Source organism: Coregonus clupeaformis, chromosome 7 (assembly GCF_020615455.1).
Source record: "Coregonus clupeaformis isolate EN_2021a chromosome 7, ASM2061545v1, whole genome shotgun sequence".
NCBI lineage: Eukaryota > Metazoa > Chordata > Actinopteri > Salmoniformes > Salmonidae > Coregonus > Coregonus clupeaformis.
In genome coordinates this window covers 35,129,889-35,153,479 of record NC_059198.1, presented here as the reverse complement: position 1 = coordinate 35,153,479, position 23,591 = coordinate 35,129,889, and the positions used below count along the sequence as shown (strand labels likewise).

Here is a 23,591-nt window from a genome sequence, read left to right as displayed (position 1 = left end):
TGTCATATGTGGGTGGCTGTGTTGTGCTTGTATAAACATAATCACTTTATTATCCATCCTAGAGTGGATATTTGATTTGAATAGCATCAATTCATGTTTGATGTATATGCAACATGTCTATACTCTGGCCTTGAAGACTGAATAAAGCGGTAAATAGATGTAGAGAAATATAATTGAGAATAAAGGTTTTGAAGTATGGTAAAATACACTACATGACCAAAAGTATGTGGACACCTGCTCATCTAACATCTCATTCCAAAATCATGGGCATTAATATGGAGTTGGTCCCCCTTTTGCTGCTTTAACAGCCTCCACTCTTCTGGGAAGGCTTTCCACTAGATGTTGGAACATTGCTGCGGGGACTTGCTTCCATTCAGCCACAAGAGCATTAGTGAGGTCGGGCACTGATGTTGGGCGATTAGGCCTGGCTCGCAGTCAGCGTTCCAATTAATCTCAAAGGTGTTCGATGGGGTTGAGGTCAGGGCTCTGTGCAGGCCAGTCAAGTTCTTCCAAACCGATTTCAATAAACCATTTCTGTATGGATCTCGCTTTGTGCACGGTAGCATTGTCATGCTGAAACAGGAAAGGGGCTTCCCCAAACTGTTGCCACAATGTTGGAAGCACAGAATCGTCTAGAATGTCATTGTATGCTGAGCGTTAAGATTTCCCTTCACTGGAACCAAGGGGCCTAGCCCGAACAATGAAAAACAGCCCCAGACCATTATTCCTCCTCCACCAAACATTACAGTTGGTACTATGCATTGGGGCAGGTAGCGTTCTACTGGAATCCGCCAAACCCAGATTTGTCCGTCGGACTGCCATATGGTGAAGCGTGATTCATCACTCCAGAAAATGCATTTCCACTGCTCCAGAGGCCAATGGCGGCAAGCTTTACAACACTCCAGCCGGCACTTGGCATTGTGCATGGTGATCTTAGGCTTTTTTGCGGCTGCTCGAACAGTTCTTGTGCTGACTTTGCTTCCAGAGGCAGTTTGGAACTCGGTAGTGAGCGTTGCAACCGAGGACAGACCATTTTTTACGCGCTACGTGCTTCAGCACTCGCCGGTCCCGTTCTGTGAGCTTATGTGGCCTACCACTTCGCGGCTGAGCCGTTGTTGCTCCTAGACGTTTCCACTTCACAATAACAGCACTTAGAGTTGACCGGGCCATCTCTAGCAGGGCAGAAATTTGACAAACTGACTTGTTGGAAGGGTGGCATCCTATGATGGTGCCACGTTGAAAGTCACTGAGTTCTTCAGTAAGGCCATTCTACTGCTAATGTTTGTCTATGGAGATTGCATTGCTGTGTGCTGGATTTTATACACCGAATCCACTAATTTGAAGAGCCGCATACTTTTGTATATATACTGTAAATAATAATAATAATAATTATCTTTCTTGGATAATAATAATATATTCTATTCTCTTTCTCTATCCCCCCCAGACGGACAGTATAGAGCAGGCAGCGGAGGACCCTGGTCAGGAGGAGGTGGTGCAGCAGTGTATGGCCAACCAGGACTGGCTGGAGACCCTCTTCAACTCCTTCATCGACCTGCTGACCCTCAGCACCAAAACCTGATGAGGGAGGAGGGGGCCGTGTCCGAAATATTACCCTATTCCCTACATAGAGCACTACAATTCCCCAGGGCCTATATGGAGAATAGGGTGCCATTTGGAAAGCAGAATGTGGGTTGGAGAAGGGAGGGGAGGGAGGAGGTATACAGTATTTGGGAGACAAAGCAAGAGAGTTGGAGTGGAGAACACTGGACTGTACCAAGATGGAGAGAGAGGGGGGTTTCAGACCCTACCACTCTAGTTCTTGCCCAGCGAGAAAGAGAGAACAGGCTATGTTTGGTCTGTGAGTACGGTTGAGTTTTAACTTAAAATTGATGCTACAATGAACTGTTTTTAGCAGTTTTTTTTTTTTTTTCTCTCACAAAGTATCTCTTGACTAAAGAAAAGAGAAGGACTGAGGAGGAGGCGGAGTGAAAATAGTGAATGTGTGAAAGGGTACGACGTCTGCCACTTGACCTGAACGGGGAAAGCAGGAGACCACCGTGAATCAGTCAGCACTACAGGAAAGATTGCGATCTACATCCAAACATGCACGGGCACACACACATACACACATAAATACACACACGCACACACACACCAACATACAAACACTATATATATACGTATATGTATTAATAATTATGATTTGTATTATTTATACAAGGAAATTACCCTCCCTAGCTGGGATTGTTTGCTGTTGTTATTTTAAATAATGTTTTTTATTAGGGTATACATGAAATGGCCTAACCGAAATCCTTTGCTCAGTCCCCCTTTACTGCTGAAGGAAGAAACGAGTGGAGGGGAGCAAAACTGAGGTGAAGGGAGGGAGGGGAGAGGGAGGTGAGAGGAGTGTGTGATGTTCCCTTTTTTCTGTCTGCCTAAATAAATTGTGAGGGGGGAAAATGTATTTAAAAACTAAGCAAACTGTGTTCTTTATGTTTGTTCTTCAAAAGACAATGAGAGCAGAGTTTACACCTGAAGTTAATAAATTAAAATAAATATCTGTTCGCTTTCTAAAAGAAAGCACTGTGGTTTTAGGGAGGTGTAACGGTTAAAAAGCGTATAAAATCTGTGTTGACTGTTTTTATTTGATCTGTTTGTTGTTTATGATAATTATTATTTTTGAGGTTTACCTATTTGTTCAAGCTCTTTTTTTCTCTGTAAATATTGTACAGTTATTTCAGTCTCTAAAGCCCAGTTCCTCTTCTGTACATGATATTCCTGTATTTGACAAAAGCAAATAAAAAATTGAAAATGATGAAAATGACGGGGAAAAACAACTTTAGCTGTAATTTTGTTTTTCCTCCTAAAACTTTATAAGAGAATGCATTATAGTAAGTGTGTGGTTGACCACATATCAGGGTTGAGGTCAAATCCATTTAAATTCACTGAAATTGCAGTTCCAATGAGACATTTTTTGAAATTGGAATTGGAATTTGGTGTACTTTCTGATTTGGCTGGAAATAGGATTTTCCCAACCCTGGACCACATGTACTATTGTTAGTAAAGTACACTATATATACACAAGTATGTGGACACCCCTTCAAATGAGTGGATTCGGCTATTTCAGCCACACCCGTTGCTGACAGGTGTATAAAATTGAACACACAGCAATGCAATCTCCATAGACAAACATTGGCAGTAGAATGGCCTTACAAATGTATTCCCTGCTAGAGGTGTCCCGGTCAACTGTAAGTGCTGTTATTGTGAAGTGGAAACGTCTAGGAGCAACAACGGCTCAGCCACGAAGTGGTAGGCCACATAAGCTCACAGAACGGGACCGGCGAGTGCTGAAGCACGTAGCGCGTAAAGAATGCTCTGTCCTCGGTTGCAACGCTCACTACTGAGTTCCAAACTGCCTCTGGAAGCAAAGTCAGCACAATAACTGTTCGAGCAGCCGCACAAAAGCCTAAGATCACCATGCACAATGCCAAGTGTCGGCTGGAGTGGGGTAAAGCTTGCCGCCATTGGCCTCTGGAGCAGTGGAAACGCGTTTTCTGGAGTGATGAATCGCGCTTCACCATATGGCAGTCTGACGGACAAATCTGGGTTTGGCGGATGCCAGTAGAACGCTACCTGCCCCAATGCATAGTGCCAACTGTAATGTTTGGTGGAGGAGGAATAATGGTCTGGGGCTGTTTTTCATTGTTCGGGTTAGGCCCCTTGGTTCCATTGAAGGGACATCTTAACACTCAGCATACAATGACATTCTAGATGATTCTGTGCTTCCAACTTTGTGGCAACAGCTTGGGGAAGCACCTTTCCTGTTTCAGCATGACAATGCTACCGTGCACAAAGCGAGATCCATACAGAAATGGTTTATTGAGATCGGTTTGGAAGAACTTGACTGGCCTGCACAGAGCCCTGACCTCAACCCCATCGAACACCTTTGAGATGAATTGGAACGCAGACTGCGAGCCAGGCCTAATCGCCCAACATCAGTGTCCGACCTCACTAATGCTCTTGTGGCTGAATGGAAGCAAGTCCCCGCAGCAATGTTCCAACATCTAGTGGAAAGCCTTCCCAGAAGAGTGGAGGCTGTTATATCAGCAAATGGGGGACCAACTCCATATTAATGCCCATGATTTTGGAATGAGATGATGGACGAGCAGTTGTCCACATACTTTTGGTCATGTGGTGTATGTTGACCTGAAATTGTCTGAAAAAATACAGGAATGAAACAGCTCAGATTGGGGACGAGGGGATATAACAAAGGTGGGTAGGGTTTCAGAGGTACAGACTGATCCAAAAGAGAGGAATATAAAGACAGCAAATAAATCAAATGGAGATGCTGTGTATGAGTAAGTCCCCAGCAAACCAAAATTGTTTATTTGAAAGTTCCCAGAACATTCGTTAGGTTGAGGCAAATGTTCTCAAATCAGAAACTGTCCAGTTGTGCGGATGATTATACAATGTACAGTGGGGAGAACAAGTAATTGATACACTGCCGATTTTGCAGGTTTTCATACTTACAAAGCATGTAGAGGTCTGTAATTGTTATCATAGGTACACCTCAACTGTGAGAGATGGAATCTAAAACAAAAATCCAGAAAATCACATTGTATGATTTTTAAGTAATTAATTTGCATTTTATTGCATGACATAAGTATTTGATACATCAGAAAAGCAGAACTTAATATTTGGCACAGAAACCTTTGTTTGCAATTACAGAGATCATACGTTTCCTGTAGGTCTTGACCAGGTTTGCACACACTGCAGCAGGGATTTTGGCCCACTCCTCCATACAGACCTTCTCCAGATCCTTCAGGTTTCGGGGCTGTCGCTGGGCAATACAGACTTTCAGCTCCCTCCAAAGATGTTCTATTGGGTTCAGGTCTGGAGACTGGCTAGGCCACTCCAGGACATTGAGATGCTTCTTACGGAGCCACTCCTTAGTTGCCCTGGCTGTGTGTTTCGGGTCGTTGTCATGCTAGAAGACCCAGCCACGACCCATCTTCAATACTCTTACTGAGGGAAGGAGGTTGTTGGCCAAGATCTCGCGATACATGGCCCCTTCCATCCTCCCCTCAATACGGTGCAGTCGTCCTGTCCCCTTTGCAGAAAAGCATCCCCAAAGAATGATTTTTCCACCTCCATGCTTCACGGTTGGGATGGTGTTCTTGGGGTTGTACTCATCCTTCTTCTTCCTCCAAACACGGCGAGTGGAGTTTAGACCAAAAAGCTATATTTTTGTCTCATCAGACCACATGACCTTCTCCCATTCCTCCTCTGGATCATCCAGATGGTCATTGCAAACTTCAGACGGGCCTGGACATGCGCTGGCTTGAGCAGGGGGACCTTGCGTGCGCTGCAGGATTTTAATCCATGACGGCGTAGTGTGTTACTAATGGTTTTCTTTGAGACTGTGGTCCCAGCTCTCTTCAGGTCATTGACCAGGTCCTGCCGTGTAGTTCTGGGCTGATCCCTCACCTTCCTCATGATCATTGATGCCCCACGAGGTGAGATCTTGCATGGAGCCCCAGACCGAGGGTGATTGACCGTCATCTTGAACTTCTTCCATTTTCTAATAATTGCGCCAACAGTTGTTGCCTTTTCACCAAGCTGCTTGCCTATTGTCCTTACACAGCTCTCTGGCAAATTAATTACTTAAAAATCATACAATGTGATTTTCTGGATTTTTGTTTTAGATTCCGTCTCTCACATTTGAAGTGTACCTATGATACAAATTACAGACCTCTACATGCTTTGTAAGTAGGAAAACCTGCAAAATCAGCAATCAAATACTTGTTCTCCCCACTGTATGTATAAAACATTTGCCTGCTGTTGCAAGAACGTTCCCTTTCACATTTAGTTGCGGCAGTATGTTCTAAAAATATTACTGGTACATTGTGTTATTACATTAACTGGAAACCTAATGAGAACGTTTGGGAAATGTTTGGTGGTGGTTATTACAGATTGTTGTGCACAACATTTTAGTGAATGAGAACATTCCAAGGATATTTAATTGAAAAAGTTTTCTGGAAGAAAATAATAATTTGTTATCAAAACATTATTTGAATGCTTTTGGGATGTTATCATCCTATTGTTAGATAAAATCTTAACTAGAACTTAATGGGAATCTTATTACGCCAGTTACAAGTCTGCATCTGTGAAGTTTCTGATCCAATCAATTTAATAATTTATTCTGTGTGAAAATGCTGACAAAACGTATTTTCTGTGACAGCCCCAGAAGAGTTTCAGAGGATTTTACCCCTATTGATTATTTTTCCTATCCAAGGCAGACACTGTGACAGTACTGTACAGCAGGAATGGTTTATTTATATTTCAACATGAGAAACCATATGCATTTTACACTACAGCAAATGTTGGAGGGGAAAGGAAGTATATACACAGAAGAATGAATGACAACATGTTGGAAGAGAAAAATGCATGTTACTCAAAAGTAGTGATACCCTTTCCCTTCACTTGACAGGGACAGACACCTGCACAATAACTGCTCCCACATCATTGATTACAATCATCATGTACCTGTTATTCCCTCTCCAGTCCAATTGTGATATATGTTCCACATTGGGATAATGTCCTCAGAGTGGAGTGTCTCCTTGTTTGGGTGGAGTGTACAATTACAGGTACAGGAACACACAAACACACCACACACTCAGCCAGATCTTTCCCCCTGTTACAAGCAAATGGCATTGCACACTTGGACATAAGTGGGGGTATCTCCAGGAGAGGAACCAGAGTGGAAAATAGAGGATATGGAAGGTAAACAACGATTGCCAAGGAATCTGAGGACTCTATTCTCTGCTCCTTGTCCTTTCTCTAGCGTTTTTCTTTTCTTGATGAATGTACCTGGCTAAACAGTGATTCTAAGAGTGGTGTTTTGGTGGGTGATGCTACCGTATACAGTACATTCAGACTAGTGCTACACATACTGACAGATGAGGTGGGGTACAGAAACACGCTTCAAAGTAAAGTGCTTTCAGGTAAATGGATGAAAGGCGCTATATCAGTGGTGTAAAGTAACTAAGTAAAAATACTTTGAAGTACTACTTAAGTATTTTTGGGGGCTATCTATACTTTAATATTTATATTTTGTACAATTTTTACTTTTACTCCACTACATTCCTAAAGAAAATATGTAGTTTTTACTCCCATACATTTTCCCTGACACCCAAAAGTACTTGTTACATTTCGAATGCTTAGCAGGACAGGAAATGTGTCTAATTCACGCACTTATCAAGAAAACAGGTGGTCATCCCTACAGCTTCTGATCTGGTGGACTCACTAAACACAAATGCTTTGTTTGTGAATGATGTCTGAGTGTTGGAGTGTGCCCCTGGCTATCCATAAAAAAAATCAAATAAATTGTTCTGTTTGGTTTGCCTAATTTAAGGAATTTGAAAGGATTTATAGCATTTACTTTTAATTTTGATACTTAAGTACAGTACCAGTCAAAAGTTTGGACACACTTACTCATTCCAGGGTTTGTCTTTATTTTTACTATTTTCTACATTGTAGAATAATAGTGAAGACATCCAAACTATGAAATAACACATATGGAATCATGTAGTAACCAAAAGAGTGTTAAACAAATCAAAATATATTTCATATTTGAGATTCTTCAAAGTAGCCACCCTTTGCCTTGATGACAGCTTTGCACACTGTTGGCATTCTCTCAACCAGCTTCATGAGGTAGTCACCTGGAATGCATTTCAATTAACATGTGTGCCTTGTTAAAAGTTAATTTGGGGAATTTATTTCCTTCTTAATGCGTTTGAGTCAATCAGTTGTGTTGTGACAAGGTAGGGGTGGTATACAGAAGATAGCCCTATTTGGTAAAATACCAAGTCCATATTATGGCAAGAACAGCTCAAATAAGCAAAGAGAAACGACAGTCCATCATTACTTTAAGACATGAAGGTCAGTCAATCCGGAAAATGTCAAGAACTTTGTTCAAGAAGTTTCTTCAAGTACAGTTGCAAAAACCATCAAGCGCTATGATGAAACTGGCTCTCATGAGGACCGCCACAGGAAAGGAAGACCCAGAGTTACCTCTGCTGCAGAGGATAAGTTCATTAGTGTTAACTGCACCTCAGATTGCAGCCCAAATAAATGCTTCACATAGTTCAAGTAACAGACACATCTCAACATCAATTGTTCAGAGGAGACTGTGAATCAGGCCTTCATGGTCGAATTGCTGCAAATAAACCACTACTAAAGGACACCAATAAGAAGAAGAGACTTGCTTCGGCCAAGAAACACGAGCAATGGACATTAGACCGGTGGAAATCTGTCCTTTGGTCTGATGAGTCCAAATGTGAGATTTTTGGTTCCAACCGCCATGTCTTTTTGAGACGCAGAGTAAGTGAACGGATGATCGCCGCATGTGTGGTTCCCACCGTGAAGCATGGAGGAGGAGGTGTGATGGTGCTTTGCTGGTGACACTGTCTGTGATTTATTTAGAATTCAAGGCACACTTAACCAGCATGGCTACCACAGCATTCTGCAACGATACGCCATCCCATCTGGTTTGGGCTTAGTGGGACTATAATTTGTTTTTCAACAGGACAATGACCCAAAACACACCTCCAGGCTGTGAAAGGGCTATTTGACCAAGAAGGAGAGTGATGGAGTGCTGCATCAGATGACCTGGCCTCCACAATCACCCGACCTCAACCCAATTGAGATGGTTTGGGATGAGTTGGACTGCAGAGTGAAGGAAAAGCAGCCAACAAGTGCTCAGCATATGTGGGAACTCCTTCACGACTGTTGGAAAAGCATTGAGAGAATGCCAAGAGTGTCATCAAGGCAAAAGGTGGCTACTTAAATTTGGATTTGTTTAACACTTTTTTGGTTACTACATGATTCCATATGTGTTATTTCATAGTTTTGATGTCTTCACTATTATTCTACAATTTAGAAAATAGTAAAAAAATAAAGAAAAACCCTTGAATGAGTAGGTGTGTCCAAACATTTGACTGGTACTGTATATTTAAAACCAGATACTTTTAGACATATTATTCTTTTACTGGGTGACTTTCACCTTTACTTGAGTCGTTTTCTATTACTTTTACTCAAGTGTGACAATTGGGTACTTTTTCCACCACTGTGCTATATAAATACAAACCAACCTCTATCTCTCTTCCTCACCCTCTCTTCACCATCCTATGCTGTAACTTCATTCTATACAGTAACTTCTTGTAATCTTTATTTTCTCTCCTCCCTACTTTTCCCTCTCTTCCTCACTCTCTCCCTCTGATTCCTCCTCTTCCACAGTGCTCCCCCTCATCTGACCACACAGGGGCTCCAGTCTCCCCCCTGTCGTTACTCCCACTGGTTGGATGATCTTGTCCCTGAGAGAGACAGAGGGAGAGAAAGAGAAAGAGAGAGAGAGAGAGAGAGAGAGAGAGAGAGAGAGAGAGAGAGAGAGAGAGAGAGAGAGAGAGAGAGAGAGAGAGAGAGAGAGAGAGAGAGAGAGAGAGAGAGAGAGAGAGAGAGAAATGGCAACATCCATCTATTTCACACACTTGGATAGTCACTAGCTAAAACAGATATGTACTCACACACACACACACACACACACACACACACAACACGCACACACGCACTCACCGTGAGAGCCTGTTGAACAGGCTGATGAGTCTTTGTGCCTCCTGCTCTTTCTCCTGCTCTGTCATTCCCTCCATGGGGTCTGGCTGCTCCTTCTCCACCCTCCCCGTCACTGGGTTGATGCGCCCCTTAGCTTCCCTGTGGAACACAGTTACAAACACCTCCCTTGTAAATACTGTCCACTCCTAACAAGTGCACTTCATAGGGTTCTGCTAAACACTTTCCCAGTCTCAATTCAATTACCTTTTTCGAAAATTGCTCCTGTTACTTGTTCCGATTTATGCTGTTTCGATAGTTCCAAGTCCAATCTATTAGTCCCTAACGATGCATTGTGTCCCTATACAGTATTACAAAGTGTTGTGTTTGTGACATTATCAATTGTTGTTCTACACACCTGTATTCCTCTGTGTCAGAGTCTGAGTCGCTAGAGTACTGGGCGTGGGTCACCTGACCTCCACTCAGCATGCCCCGCGCTGCCAGCAAACCTGCTGCATTACCATAGCCTGTGTACTTCACAAAACGACTCACTGAGAGACAGACAGAGGGGTGGGGGGAGTGAGAGAGAAGAGGGAGAGAGTTATATGAGTTACTACATGTGCTATGAGGGGTAATAAGCATGCTGTGATACGAGTGGGTTCTTCTAGCTAAGAGTTACTTTGAAATGAGGAGCTAGTAAGTGTGACAGGAGTGTGATATGATATGGGCACCGTTCTCTTTGCAGAGCACAAAGAGGAGCTCAGCAGCACAGTGCTTGATGTCCGTGTCCACGTGGGTCATCAGGCGCACCAAACGTCCCCTCACTGTGGCACCCTGCTCCGGCCTCAGGACCACATCCCTCAGAGGGGGGAGGATCTGTAGCAGTGTACAGGTAGAGGCAGGTGTTAGTGCTGTGTGGGAGCAAAAACCTGCTCAACCAGTCAGCTGCTATCCAGGAGGGGACAGACAGAGGCTCCAATATCAAAAGTCGAAGCAGGCTTCTCCAACAATGTAAACCGAACATCAGACTAGCATTATCATACTGTATTAAAGCCACAATAATCAGTTGGAGTTTCAGCCCAACAGGAGAGAACAGTACCTGTTGTCTGAGGTAGTGGCGTGTCTCGCGATGCGCACGGCAGCTCTCAGTCAACAGATTCAGGACTGGAGTCAGTTTCTCCTTCAACTTCTGACCCTTCATAACAAATACATAGGTGATTTTGTCAGCTTATGACCCTTTATAAACATCCAGTATGCTTCCATAGCTATATACTATTGAGATGCAACCCTCCACTGCACACCATGGGGAAGCAAACAGCATCCTCATATGAGATAGGTGCCTCCTTTCCTCCCCACTTTCCTCTCTCTCTCAATCCCTCCCTCCCTCTGCCTCACCCTGTCCAGGCGTCTCTCCATGAAGGTGAGTAGGGTGTGGACAGTGTCCATGTTGACCCCCTCCCACTCCTGTGAACTCTCCGTCAGATGCACAGACAGCAGCACGTCCAGACATTGCAGGGGCAGGGCAGAGAGCACGTTCACTGTGTGCCTAAGGAGGGTTATAGGTTAAAGGTCAAAGGTTAAGGGTCAGGGATCAGAGGTAAGGAGACATGGGGAAAACCTGAAATGGCACCCATTTCAAAATGATTCAGAACATATCTTTTCCACTTTGCCACGAAAAAGGAAACCTAGAATGGCCACCATTACTTTCAAAAGAAAGATGCAAATAGAAATGCATGGATAGACAACAGAAGAAGCCCTCGTACGTACCCCTGTAACTCCTCAGTGAGTTCTTCTCCGTCACAGGTCAGCAGCAGGCAGTGACGTAGCACTGCAGCCAGGCGGCGATAGAGAGCTGCATCCTCCTGAGAGGGACATAAAGAGAAGAGGACAAGTTAAAAAGGCCTCCTGACCACAGTTCTAGGATCAGTTTTAACTAACCCTCACTCTTAACTTAAAAAATACTGGATCAGTATTTTGAGACAGCTCCTAGCTACCTACTCCTACCTACTCAGAAACTAAAAGCCAGGGATGCTCCATAGAAGACGGACAAGGTACAGATATTGGAGTAGATCATGCTATAGGGACAAAGCCACATTTTAATTCTATGGGACTCTCCTCCACCCACCTCGTCTGGCTCCTGTCTGTGGAAGCTGTATGTGATGTTGAACAGGGTCTTGAGGATCTCCACAGCCCGCTGTGACACTTCCTTAGAGACAGGGGGAGCTCTGTGGTCGCTCAGCACCTCGTACTCTTCCCCCCACTGCACAGACAGACACTGCTCCAGAGCTGCAGTCAGCATGGACACCCCTCGCTCCTGACAGGGGGAGACAGGGGGATATGGAGAGAGAGAAAAGAAAGACAGATGGAGAGAGTGGCATACAGTAGGCCTACCCACCCCAAATCATACCCCTAACCATTAGCAGGGAAACCACAACTCCATCCTCCTCTAGGCTGTTACCTGCTGCAGTTGCACCCTGAGCTCTGGTCTCAGAGCCGTCAGCAGAAAGAGCAGCCGTAGTTCATAAAACTGACCACTGTGAAGAGCTTTGGCACTGATCCCCTGCTTCAGCCTGTCTGATAGACCATAGAGCAGTCTGAGAGAGAGAGAGAGAGAGAGAGAGAGAGAGAGAGAGAGAGAGAGAGAGAGAGAGAGAGATGAGGGAAGTGATGCCATACTATAAATCGTTTTTGTTGTACTCCAACAGTTGCACTCCCTTACCTCAGAGCGCTGACCCTCTCTTGCGCCCTCTGACTGTTGTAGATGATATTACACAGGGCTTTCAGGGCTTCCCTCCTCCCCTCCTGGTCATCTTCCTCTTTCTCTTCTTCATCCACCTCTTCATCCCTCTCTTCATCCCTCTCTTCCCGGGCATGACCCGGAGAGCAGTGGTGCTGGGCAGTGCAGGTTTCCGTGGAGACAGAGCGCAGGTTGCCATGGCAGGTTTCCGTGCTGAGGGTGCAGCAGGGGTCCCTGGCCACCGATGGCAATGTCATCGCTCCACCTTGGCTGTTGTTGGCCGTAACCAGGGCTGGACAGGTCTGAGTGGAAGCCTGGGCCAAGGAGTGCTGGGTCGGGCTAGCACCGACAACGTTAGCATCCACGTTGCTAACCGCTAACGAACTAGTATTAGCATTAGCGCCCCTACTGCACCCACCCGTGTCGCTCTGTTTACAGGCATCCGAACTGACGTCACTAAGGACATGGCCGTAATCTTCTCTCTCAGCATCATGACCTTCCTCCTCGTCTTCCTCCTGGCCCTCGGGGATGGGCAGGGAGGTTATGCCGCCCAGGTGGGCTAGGGTGAGGAGAGCGGTGTCGGTCACTAGGGGTGCCAAAGCCTGCCGGTCGCGGGACAGGATACGTAGCGTACGCAGGGTCACTCTCAGAACCCCCGGCTGGAGCTGGGTACGGATAAACCACACCAGGGCTGCAGCCAACCTCTGGGGAGAGGAGAGGAGAATTGAGTTTAACCGAAAAGAGCAACAGGTAGAAATAGAGAAACACATGCACACACACACCCTAACTCACCCGTCTGAGAAGGAGATCCGGGTCCTCAGCGTCATCTGAGTCTGAGTTGAAATCAGGGTCCGAGTCGGGAACAAAGTCCCTCATTTTGTTCTTCCTGAACTGGTGAGGGTTAATGGGGGAGTATGTTGAGTCATTACACACAATTAGCTTTGGAGTACACACACATACACACACACACTTACATAGGCCACACACACGCACACACTCATAGGCACGCACGCACTTACACACACGCACACACCCACTAATAAAACACTGCGCTGAATGGAGATTAGTGTAAGGTAGAGTAAGGACCTGTCAGCTCAGCTCTCCCCCTCCCTCTATGTCTCGCTCTCTTCCTTTTTCTCTCTATTCCTTTCTCTCTGGCATGGCATGGGTCCTCAGATCCTCAAAAAATTCTACAGCTGCACCATCGAGAGCATCCTGACTGGTTGCATCACCACCTGGTATGGCAAATGCTCGGCCTCCGACCGCAAGGCACTACAGAGGGTAGTGCGTACGGACCAGTACATCACTGGGGCCAAGCTTCCTGCCATCCAGGACCTCTATACCAGGCGGTGTCAGAGTAAGGCCCTCAAAATTGTCAAATACTTCTCTCTCTCTCTCTCTCTCTCTCTCTCTCTCTCTCTCTCTCTCTCTCTCTCTCTCTCTCTCTCTCTCTCTCTCTCTCTCTCTCTCTCTCTCTCTCTCTCTCTCTCTCTCTCTCTCTCTCTCTCTCTCTCTCTCTCTCTCTCTCTCTGTGTAATGAGTCTTTGTCTTTTTACCTCATCCAGCTCTTTTTGCTGCAGTCATTTGCACAGCCAAAGAAGACATAGAAATGATGAGTAATGACGTCATTAACATTATGAAGAGATATGACAGAGAGAGAAGAGTGGAAGAGAAGGGGATGACATGAGAGAGGGAGAAGAGGGGATGAGAGGGTGAAGATCACTGTAAGGGAGGGAGGGGAAAGAACCATCCCACTGGACAAAAACTGTTTGAATCAACATTGTTTCTACATCATTTCAACAAAAAGATTAAATGTGATAACGTTGAATCAACTTGGAAAACTGATTGGATTTGCAAGAAGTCATCAACATAAGGGAATTATGTCTTTTTTTCACCCAACTTTTAACCTAAATTCAATGACATGGTGACCTTTTTTGTTGATTTCACATTCAATTCACGTTATTTGACAACATAAACAAATGTAAATCAAAACTAGATATTGAAATGACGTTTGTGCCCAGTGGGATGTAAGAAAGAGAGAGAAAGAAAGAGAGAAAGAAAGAAAGAGAACTGCAGATAGACAGGACAGCGAGATAGGGAGGGGAGGAGAACGACAGGGATGGAGTATAAGTGAAAGAGGGAGATTAAGATGAGTGGCGGGGGATGAGCAGGATTCTGACTAATTACATGGTTAATCTGAGCCTCTGGTGGCCTGACACTGAGAGGACATGGACAGGCCATGGGAATAGACAGAGAGAGAGATAGGGAAGGACAGAGGGAGGAAGAAATAGAAAGTAAGGGATGACGGAAGAATGAAAGAGAGAGAGGCAACGGAGAAATTATGCAAAGGAATGACAGAAATAAAGAATAGTTCAAGTATTTTCTTTGTCCTCACCTTTCTTCTTTCCCTCTCCTCAATATTGAAGAAGAAGCATTCAGCATACTGTGGAGAAGATGGTGGGGGGGGGGATATGTGGGAGGGAGGGAGAAAGATAATTGGAAAGGGAAAGAGAAGGAGAGGGTATAAGAATACAGTCAAGGATACATGGTTTAGTCATGGAGTATTGTAGTCATGGAAACAGACAGCCCCATGGTGTGTTAGTCATGGTTACAGACAGTTGTTTACAGTAGTGTGGTAGTCACAGTAACACAGGCAGTGTAGTACCTGAGTGTTGTAGTGGTCCAGGTGTGTCTGGACACTGACCTGGTCTCCTTGTTTGATGCACTGAATGATCCTCTCCAAGTCCATATCCATGCTTTCACACACACACACACACACCATTACAATGCTGAACCAAAGCAGTGTGATCAAGCATTACTTTTCATCCTAACATACAAGATTCAATACTATCACCTTCAGTCATGCAATAGCAGCACACATTCCACCTACATCTACACCCCACAAACCTGGTGTCCCTTCAATGGCAGGATACAGATAGCAACCTTGGTCTTGTCTCTTTGTCTCTCTGTGTTTCTCTGTGCAGTTTCTATCTCCTAAACCCTGTATGTAATCTAATCTAATCTCCCTCACCTCTTTCTCGCTCTCTCCCTCTCTCTCTCTTTTCACAGTACAATAGGCCATGGATTATATTGTGAACAGTGACTAGTAAATGGACAGAGACTGACAGGAAAATAAGGAATGTTTCACAGATTAGAAATTGGAACAATACAGAGAAGATAGCCTGGTAGTGAAGGGAAAGCAAAAGCGTGAGGAAATGAAGGGATGCTTCACAAATGAGAATGTTTTTATATTTTATCTTCCTCATAGACAGACAGACAGACAGACATACTTTTAGGAGAGTAAGTGGTCACCATCAAAGAGATAGAGGAAGAAAGAGAAAAAGAGAAAAGACGGCAAAAAAATGAGAGGAGGGCGCGTTGACAAGGTACTATTACTGCTCATACCTGTTAAAGAAGGGGGGGTGAAAAGAGAGTTGTGGAAAGGGGGAGTCGGAGAGATGAAAGCCTGTGAGCCTATTTACTAATAAGGGTAATTAAAAACAGAAAGAGGTATGGATGGATAGATGGAGGGAGGGATGACGGGAATGGGGGTAATTATGAATGCTCTTAGTGAGGATCTGTCTTTTTCAGCCATTGATTTCCTGTGTTTCAGTGGTGCAAAATCCACTTGTCACTTAAACCTTGATGGATTGATTGCTTTCATTTTACTCCTGTGAGTTTGATACTCTTGCATGTGCCTGTTGTTTTTTCCGTTAACGTTATGACCGCGGAAATCTTTCCGTTGCATCCAAGAACGCTAATGCTTCATTGGGGACTTAACACATCTTCTTGACACTTACATCACTAGAAAGAGAAGAACATATGTAGGTAAATCATTGACATAATGATTTGAGCGTGTAAAATAGATTTGTAGTAGTATACACAATTTGCAAGTGTGTAACTGATGAGTTGTTAACATGAAATAGTAATCTGTAGTTGTAAAAACATTCTCAAACGTGTAACTGATGAGTTGTGAACATAAAAATAAAGATTGTAGCAATAATTGCATCTGTATACCCGCGCATGTCAGTTTTGCATGCTCAGACTTTTGGCAGTGCTTTTTACCATGACAAAAATATTTGTAGATGTGCAAACAGCGATTTGCAAGGAGAGAGAGAGCGAGAGTGTCACGACTTCCGCCGAAGTTGGTGCCTCTCCTTGTGTGGCCGGCTATCGGCGGTCGTCGTCACCGGCTTTCTAGCTGCCACCGATCTACGTTTCTTTTTCTATGTTGTTTTGTCTTGATTGTACACACCTGGTTCCCATCACGTTATGAATATTTCCCTATTTAACCCTCTGCTTCCCTCATGGTTTTGTGCGTGATTGTTCTATGTTTGGTGTTGTCTACTGTTGTGAGCTGTTTTATATCCCTGCGTGGAAATTAGATTTGTTGTTTTGCGAGTAAAGTTTGTTTATTACTCAGTTCTGTGTCCTGCGCCTGACTCCGTCCTACCGCTGCACACTAACACCTGACAGAATCACGCACCCGCTATGGAGTCAGCAGGTGCACCCAGTCCTCCGGTACCGGTGGAGGAGCGCGTCCAGCAGCACAAGCTGGGCACAGCAATGGATCGCGTGCTGCACACCATGGAGCGATGGGAGAGAGAGGGGTTTTCCACACCCCCATCAACTTCACCTCAAACCCCACCACTGTCCACCCCTCCGTCACCTGGACCCAGTGGGATTCGGCTCTCGCTCCCGAAGGCCTATGATGGGACGGCTTCCGGGTGCCAGGGGTTCCTGCTCCCGGTCTACCTGGCGACCGGTCAATCTCCATCTCCACACCTGACGCGGACAGGCGGTGTCCTAGGAAGGAGATGGACTCTTGGAAGAACAGACATTTCTCCGCCTTCACATACAGGTCATGCTCCAACAGTCGACCAAGCACCTGACCCACCAGGGACACATGTTCGGCCTGTGTAGCGGAGTATATGAGAATGTAATCTATATACACCACTACACCCTCTCCGTGCAGGTCCCTGAAAATCTCATCAACAAAAGATTGGAAGACTGATGGAGCATTCATCAAACCGTATGGCATGACGAGGTACTCATAGTGCCCAGAGGTGGTACTAAATGCTGTCTTCCACTCATCTCCCTCCCGGATACACACCAGGTTGTACGCGCTCCTGAGATCCAATTTCGTGAAGAAGCGCGCCCCGTGCAATGACTCCGTCATACTCGCAATCAGAGGTAGTGGATAGCTGTATTTTACAGTGATCTGATTAAGACCACGGTAGTCAATGCACGGATGTAAGCCACCATCCTTCTTCTTCACAAAAAATAAACTCGATGACACAGGGGAAGTGGAAGGCCGAATGTATCCTTGCCTCAGAGATTCGGTGACATATGTTTCCATTCTTCCTGTGGTCCTCTGTAGCTCAGCTGGTAGAGCACGGCGCTTGTAACGCCAAGGTAGTGGGTTCGATCCCCGGGACCACCCATACACACAAAAAAATCAAATAATGCACGCATGACTGTAAGTCGCTTTGGATAAAAGCGTCTGCTAAATGGCATATTATATATTATATTATTATACAGAGGATACACGTGACACCGGGGAAGCGCAGCGCCTACCTGGAGGTTTATCGCACAATCCCCCTGTCGATGGGGTGGTAATTGAGTCGCCTTCTTTTTTACAGAAGGCGAGAGCCAAATCGGCATATTCAGGCGGAATGTGCATGGTGGGAACCTGGTTTGGACTTTCCACCGTAGTTGCCCCTTCGGAAACACCTACACACCTCCCCGAGCACTGACTTGACCATCCCTTGAGAGCCCTCTGTTGCCATGAAATAGTGGGGTCATGAGAGGTTAACCAGAGAAGCCCCAACACCACTGGAAACGCAGGAGAATCAATCAGATATAGACTAATTGTTTCCTCATGCCCCTCCTGCGTCTTCATCCAGAGTGGAGCTGTGACCTCCCTAATCAGACCTGACCCTAAAGGGCGACTATCTAGGGCAGGGTTCTTCAATCCTGGTCCTGGAGGGCCGAACACCTCTGTTTTCTCCTCTCTCAATCAGCTAATTCAGACCTGGGAAAACCAGGTGAGTGCAATTAACTACCAGGTAGAAATAAAAAAGTGGGCCCTCCAGGACCAGTTCTATCTAGGGCATGTATAGGAAAGGGCACATCAACTGGCACAATAGGAATCCCTAACCTACGGGTAAACTGACGATCAATAAAGTTCCCAGCTGCGCCTGAATCTACTAGCGCCTTATGCTGGGAATGAGAAGAAAACTCTGGAAATACAACATCTATACACATATGCGCAACAGGGAGCTCTGGGTGAGTTGGGTGCCTACTCACCTGAAACGGTCCACCAGTGCTCTGCCTACTGCCTTGAATCATTGAAGGCAGTGTGTCCTCTGCGGCCACAGTTGGTGCAGGGGACGGCCCCTCTACCGGTCGCCCTCAGAGCAGCACCTCCGAGCTCCATAGGGGTAGGGTCGGAGGTGCTGGGGGATGGAATGGACGGCCCCTGATCCGGACGTGTGGCCAACAGGTTATCCAGTTGGATTGACATATCCACCAATTGGTCCAGGTTTAGGTTGGTGTCCCTGCAGGCCAGTTCCCGACGAACGTCCTCCCTTAAGCTGCAACGGTAGTGGTCGATGAGGGCCCTCTCATTCCATCCTGCGCTGGCAGCCAGAGTCCGAAAGTCCAGTGCAAACTCCTGCGCGCTCCTCATCCCCTGTCTGGTGGAATAGACGCTCACCCGCCGCTCTCCCCTCCGGTGGATGATCGAATACCGCCCTAAAGCGGCGGGTAAACTCTGTATAGCTTACAGTTGCGGCGTCTATTCCCCCCCACTCGGCGTTGGCCCACTCAAGCGCTTTACCGGACAGACAGGAGATGAGGGCGGACACGCTCTCGTATCCCGAGGGAGCCGGGTGGATGGTTGCCAGGTAGAGCTCTACCTGGAGCAGAAAACCCTGACACCCGGCAGCTGTACCGTCATATGCCCTCGGGAGTGAGAGCCAAATTCCACTGGACCCAGATGGTGAAGAGGTGGACAGTGTCGTATATGATGAATGGTGGCAATTATTGCTGTCAACAAAGAGTCCGTTATGCTGCATCATGTTAGAAGTTTTATTCATACCACGAGGTTACAGCATAAATTACAGACACGCGTTGTCCGGAGAGCGACTCGTCAGATTGTTATGGCCGTTCTAACGTCTCATCGTTTAACCCCTATTTATAAACCCTGATGCCCCCTCTTCTGGCCAATCACCAGTCTCCCCTGTCTACAACCCACCTCCTGTCGGTGATATGTGGTATTACACCTAAAACATTCCCTCTTGATACTACCATAAACAACATTCCTTCAGTTCCATTTAAAAACATTTAACACCATCGTATTGTCAATACACTACATTCCCCCCTTTCGAGACGAACTAAATGTCTCGAAACCAAACAGAATAAGATTATGACTAGTAACAACTTATCTTATTGAGTATCTTTAACCTTAAACCCAAAAACATTCTCCTCTAGAATGTAAAATACCTTTCTATGACATATGAATAACTGTTTATGAAGTGTGAACACATTACTATGAATTATGAACAAACTGTTTATGAGGTGTGAACACATTACTATGAATTATGAACAAACTGTTTATGAGGTGTGAACACATTACTATGAATTATGAATAAATCTTTATGGAGTGTGAGAGCGAAAAACCTGTCCGGCAACCTTTGTTCCAAATCCATCCATCCATCAATCAATCAAGACAGTAAAATTCTCTCACGGTCCCTCTGCCCCAGGCAACCACCGCAGTACTCCAGATAAACTCATAAATCATGTTAAGACATTTGAAACTATGATGCCATTAAATACACATGTTTCCCCTTTAAACAAAATCCTATCCAGAAATATCCATTGTACGGCTGGTCAACCCATCGAATCGTACAATGAATCTCTCCCTTCCTAGACCTTCTGTCCCTAAACCCCATCGAAATAAACAAAAGCATCTAAGATCCTCATCTGCATTCAATAACATCAAACATCATTCTACTAAAATCAATACCTAAGAATATGACACAATTATGTATTACACATCAAATATGTCTATATTTCATTGCAGACACTGGAATGTAGTCCACTACACTTCATCTCCTCCGTATTCTTCTCCTCCAATCTCGACTTCCACTGCATCGTTGATGATGGAATCAGCCACACCCTCCTTGTTTCATCTCCTCCAGTCATATTGTCCCTTCATATTGTCTTTGTTTGAGTCACATGTTCCCCCAAATGCTTCTGGAATGAAAAGAAACGACCAAACAGTATCCTTTGCAAAACAACATTTTCAAATTAAACCTCCACATCAATTTAAAAGAATATAAAAATGACATATCAATGATGTATGAATCACATTATCCATTCCCCCCTTTATTCATAAAATCATTCTAAAATCATATTAAAATCAGCCTACAAAATGTTTTCTTTGAAACAATAAAAATAAAATGATCAAATAATCAAAAAGGATATTTATCCATCAGTTCCACTTGTCAATCTTTATCCAGATCAGGAACAGTCAACACCGGCATCTGAGTGTTGTCTCCAGGCACCACTTCTCCAACCTATCTCAATCTCATAACTTTATCAAAAGTCAGTACAAACATCACACAGTGTTATCAAAGCTGAAACTAAAATCTGACCCATCACTGCCCCTACTGGCCTAACTGATCTTGCAACCAAATCTTCTCAGATCTCCCAAATGTTACACCATATCATGGAAGAGGTCCCCCCTTCTCCCTTAGACTCATTCTCCAATGGTAGGCTTGAAGACTATGACATGTAGCCATGTCACCCTTTTAACCCTAGATTTAGCTGTGTTCGGTGCTAACTCTCTTTTAATAGTAAAAGCCTCATATGGAAGCTTCAATGTTGACATGTAACCAAATCCTGTCCATCCCTAATGTAAGAATATAGATGCTTTATCACCCCCAAACCCCTAAATATCTCTAAGATTCCCCATAGTCACATTGTCAGTCAAAAGCTAATCATTTAACCATCAAAGTCCTGCTTTTCTACTACCTGGTACATAAAAATTACATTATATTTGTCATCTCTAACCTTATGTTCATGCTTATCCAAAGTTATCATATAACATCCCAATATGATATTCCCATAAACATACCCTTTACCTCATATGTTTTATTAGAACAACAACAACTTTTATCCTCACTGTTTCACCTGAATACTTCAGGGTTCCGTTGTTACCTGATTTTCCTTTCCCATTGAACAATTCCCATAGGGTACTCCCTTTACCCAAGAACACTTAAACCCTACTGTTCTGACAACTACATTATTTTATCTGTCAATGACTGTTGCCGATACCACAGTCATGACAAAGCATAACCCTGACCCAGACCCGCTAGAGGCTGCGCAACCGTCCAACACGTCTTGGGCTGGCATCCCCAACAGACATCAACCCTCAAGATTCCTCACTGACCTTACAGAATGAGTTAATCTATCTCTAATTTTCACAACAGAGGAACGAGCAGCACTGATCAGATGCCCCCCCCCTCTGTCATCAAAATCAAAAGACCCCATCCTGCAGCTTCCATGATGAATCTCTCTTCTCCGTTTCAGATTAATCTATATTGTTCTCTACTACTATCTGCTCTGCTTTTTAACCCTATTCGTCGTAACCTAAACCCCTGAGTCTCTCTTGCTGCCTCCTTTAATTTCAGAAAAGTTGTTGTCATCCTTCCTACATTTGCTATTACCATCGTATCATTAATCCCTTCCCAAAGTTACCGTTAACGTTGTTGATTTAGTTGATGAATTAAAACCCTTAATTCCCTCTAGTGGGAAACTACCAACATCCTATTCGATTATTCCCTGTTGGAGTGACTACTGTAATAAACTTATCCTTAACTCCCTCTGTGACTGTAGAAAGTTTTACAGACTTCAAATCTTCCATTATAAGCATCACCTTATAAATTACATAGCCCTTTAACCCATAATTCTTAACCGGAACAAATTTCTATGCTTTCACTAGATAAGTACACATATTCTCCCTGATCTTTATCTGTAACCTTACACAAAATAATCCCTTATTTGACTAAGTGCAACAGCTTCTACTTCTGATCCTGCTAACAATACTTATTCTCCCTAATTATCTCTCTCTCTCTGTGAAAGAAACGTCATCATCCTAAATGGCATATTATTATTATTATTATCCTAACTCTAATAACAGTATTTTCCCCCCTATAATTGATGCTGGACCCTTATAATCAAATGCGCTATATTTATGGCTTTAATAACTATCAATGTTGAAAGAGTTAAATTACTTCTCACTGTTGTTTTAATAGACTCACGTGGTGATGTCATTATTGTTACTACCTCATCCCAAAGCTCTGAACTCTTTACTTGTACTTCCATCCATCACCATTAGTGTCACTTTTTCCCCCCTTTCAGTTCTACCTCTAAACTTTAAACCTTTTGATTATAACAAAAAGTACCCACAATTACCTTGATCTTCCTATTCTAAAGTGTCATTCATTACTGTTCTCTCTCTCTCTTACTACTAACTTTGAACTTAGCTCACTGTCTCAGAGTTCCTTCACCCCTAGTTCTCCTAACTTATTTTAATCTAATCTTCTCCTACCCTTTAAACAAACCTTTTTCCACTGATTTATTGACAAAATTCCTTCCCCACCAATTTTTAGAATACGTGATTGGGAATTCCCCACCTGCTCCTGACTCCTTTACACAGACTTGGCAAAACGACTAAACACCTTTTAGCCTAACCTCAAATCTCTTAATGTAAGAATGTAACCCAAAATAACAGTCACCCCTATTAAGTTTTTTCCCAGACAGATTGTCTAACAGGCAATCTAATACATTATCATCCTTCCTATGATATTATCTTTTAAGCAAATGATTCCCAAAACCCTACTTCTTAAAATATTCTACCAGACAGTCAGTCGTCTAGTGTGCCTCTGATTGAACACTTCAATTTACACCATGCATCTCTTCCCACAATATCCTTGATATATTGTCCTAATATTAGTATGTCTATTGTAATTCCTATTTGACTTCTATAGCAGAGCTCAATTGATTCCCGAAGAGTAAACTGTTTTACTACCTCAAATCCCTATCCTAACCTAATTAATTTTACATAGTGAGATGTTTAACCTCTTTAGGCCTAAACCCAAATAAGTTTTTCCCCTATTCACTATCACTTCTAATGGTCGGTTGTTTTTACTTCAATTGTTGGCTATTTTCTCTTCTTCTC

General features: G+C 44.2%; 2 protein-coding genes across 4 annotated transcripts in view; one reads left to right on the top strand and one right to left on the bottom strand.

Annotated features, from left to right (window-relative positions):
* The window catches only part of LOC121550781 (proline-rich protein 12), a 37,463-nt gene extending 34,626 nt beyond the window's left edge, over positions 1 to 2,837 (top strand). The window contains exon 18 of the mRNA XM_045221541.1: positions 1,445 to 2,837. Coding sequence (XP_045077476.1) covers positions 1,445 to 1,579 — 135 coding nt within the window. The 3' untranslated portion in view covers positions 1,580 to 2,837. The remainder of the gene's footprint in view (positions 1 to 1,444) is intronic.
* Positions 2,838 to 8,994: 6,157 nt separating this feature from the next.
* Positions 8,995 to 15,656, bottom strand: LOC121550938 (synembryn-A-like). Of its 3 annotated transcripts, XM_045221657.1 has the most exons (15): positions 15,251 to 15,656; positions 15,009 to 15,099; positions 14,739 to 14,786; positions 13,900 to 13,917; positions 13,136 to 13,234; positions 12,326 to 13,047; positions 12,065 to 12,200; positions 11,732 to 11,920; positions 11,374 to 11,468; positions 11,002 to 11,152; positions 10,706 to 10,801; positions 10,338 to 10,482; positions 10,025 to 10,157; positions 9,634 to 9,768; positions 8,995 to 9,374 (listed from the first exon to the last, which is right to left on the bottom strand). In XM_045221657.1, the coding sequence occupies exons 2-15, from the start codon at positions 15,096 to 15,098 to the stop codon at positions 9,245 to 9,247; spliced, it is 2,187 nt and encodes a 728-aa protein (XP_045077592.1). In that variant the 5' UTR covers position 15,099; positions 15,251 to 15,656; the 3' UTR covers positions 8,995 to 9,244. The 3 variants fall into 3 exon arrangements, with proteins under 3 accessions (XP_045077592.1, XP_045077590.1, XP_045077591.1); XM_045221655.1 differs by having other exon boundaries at positions 15,009 to 15,656; XM_045221656.1 differs by lacking the exon at positions 13,900 to 13,917 and having other exon boundaries at positions 15,009 to 15,656.
* Between the last annotated feature and the right edge of the window lie 7,935 nt (positions 15,657 to 23,591).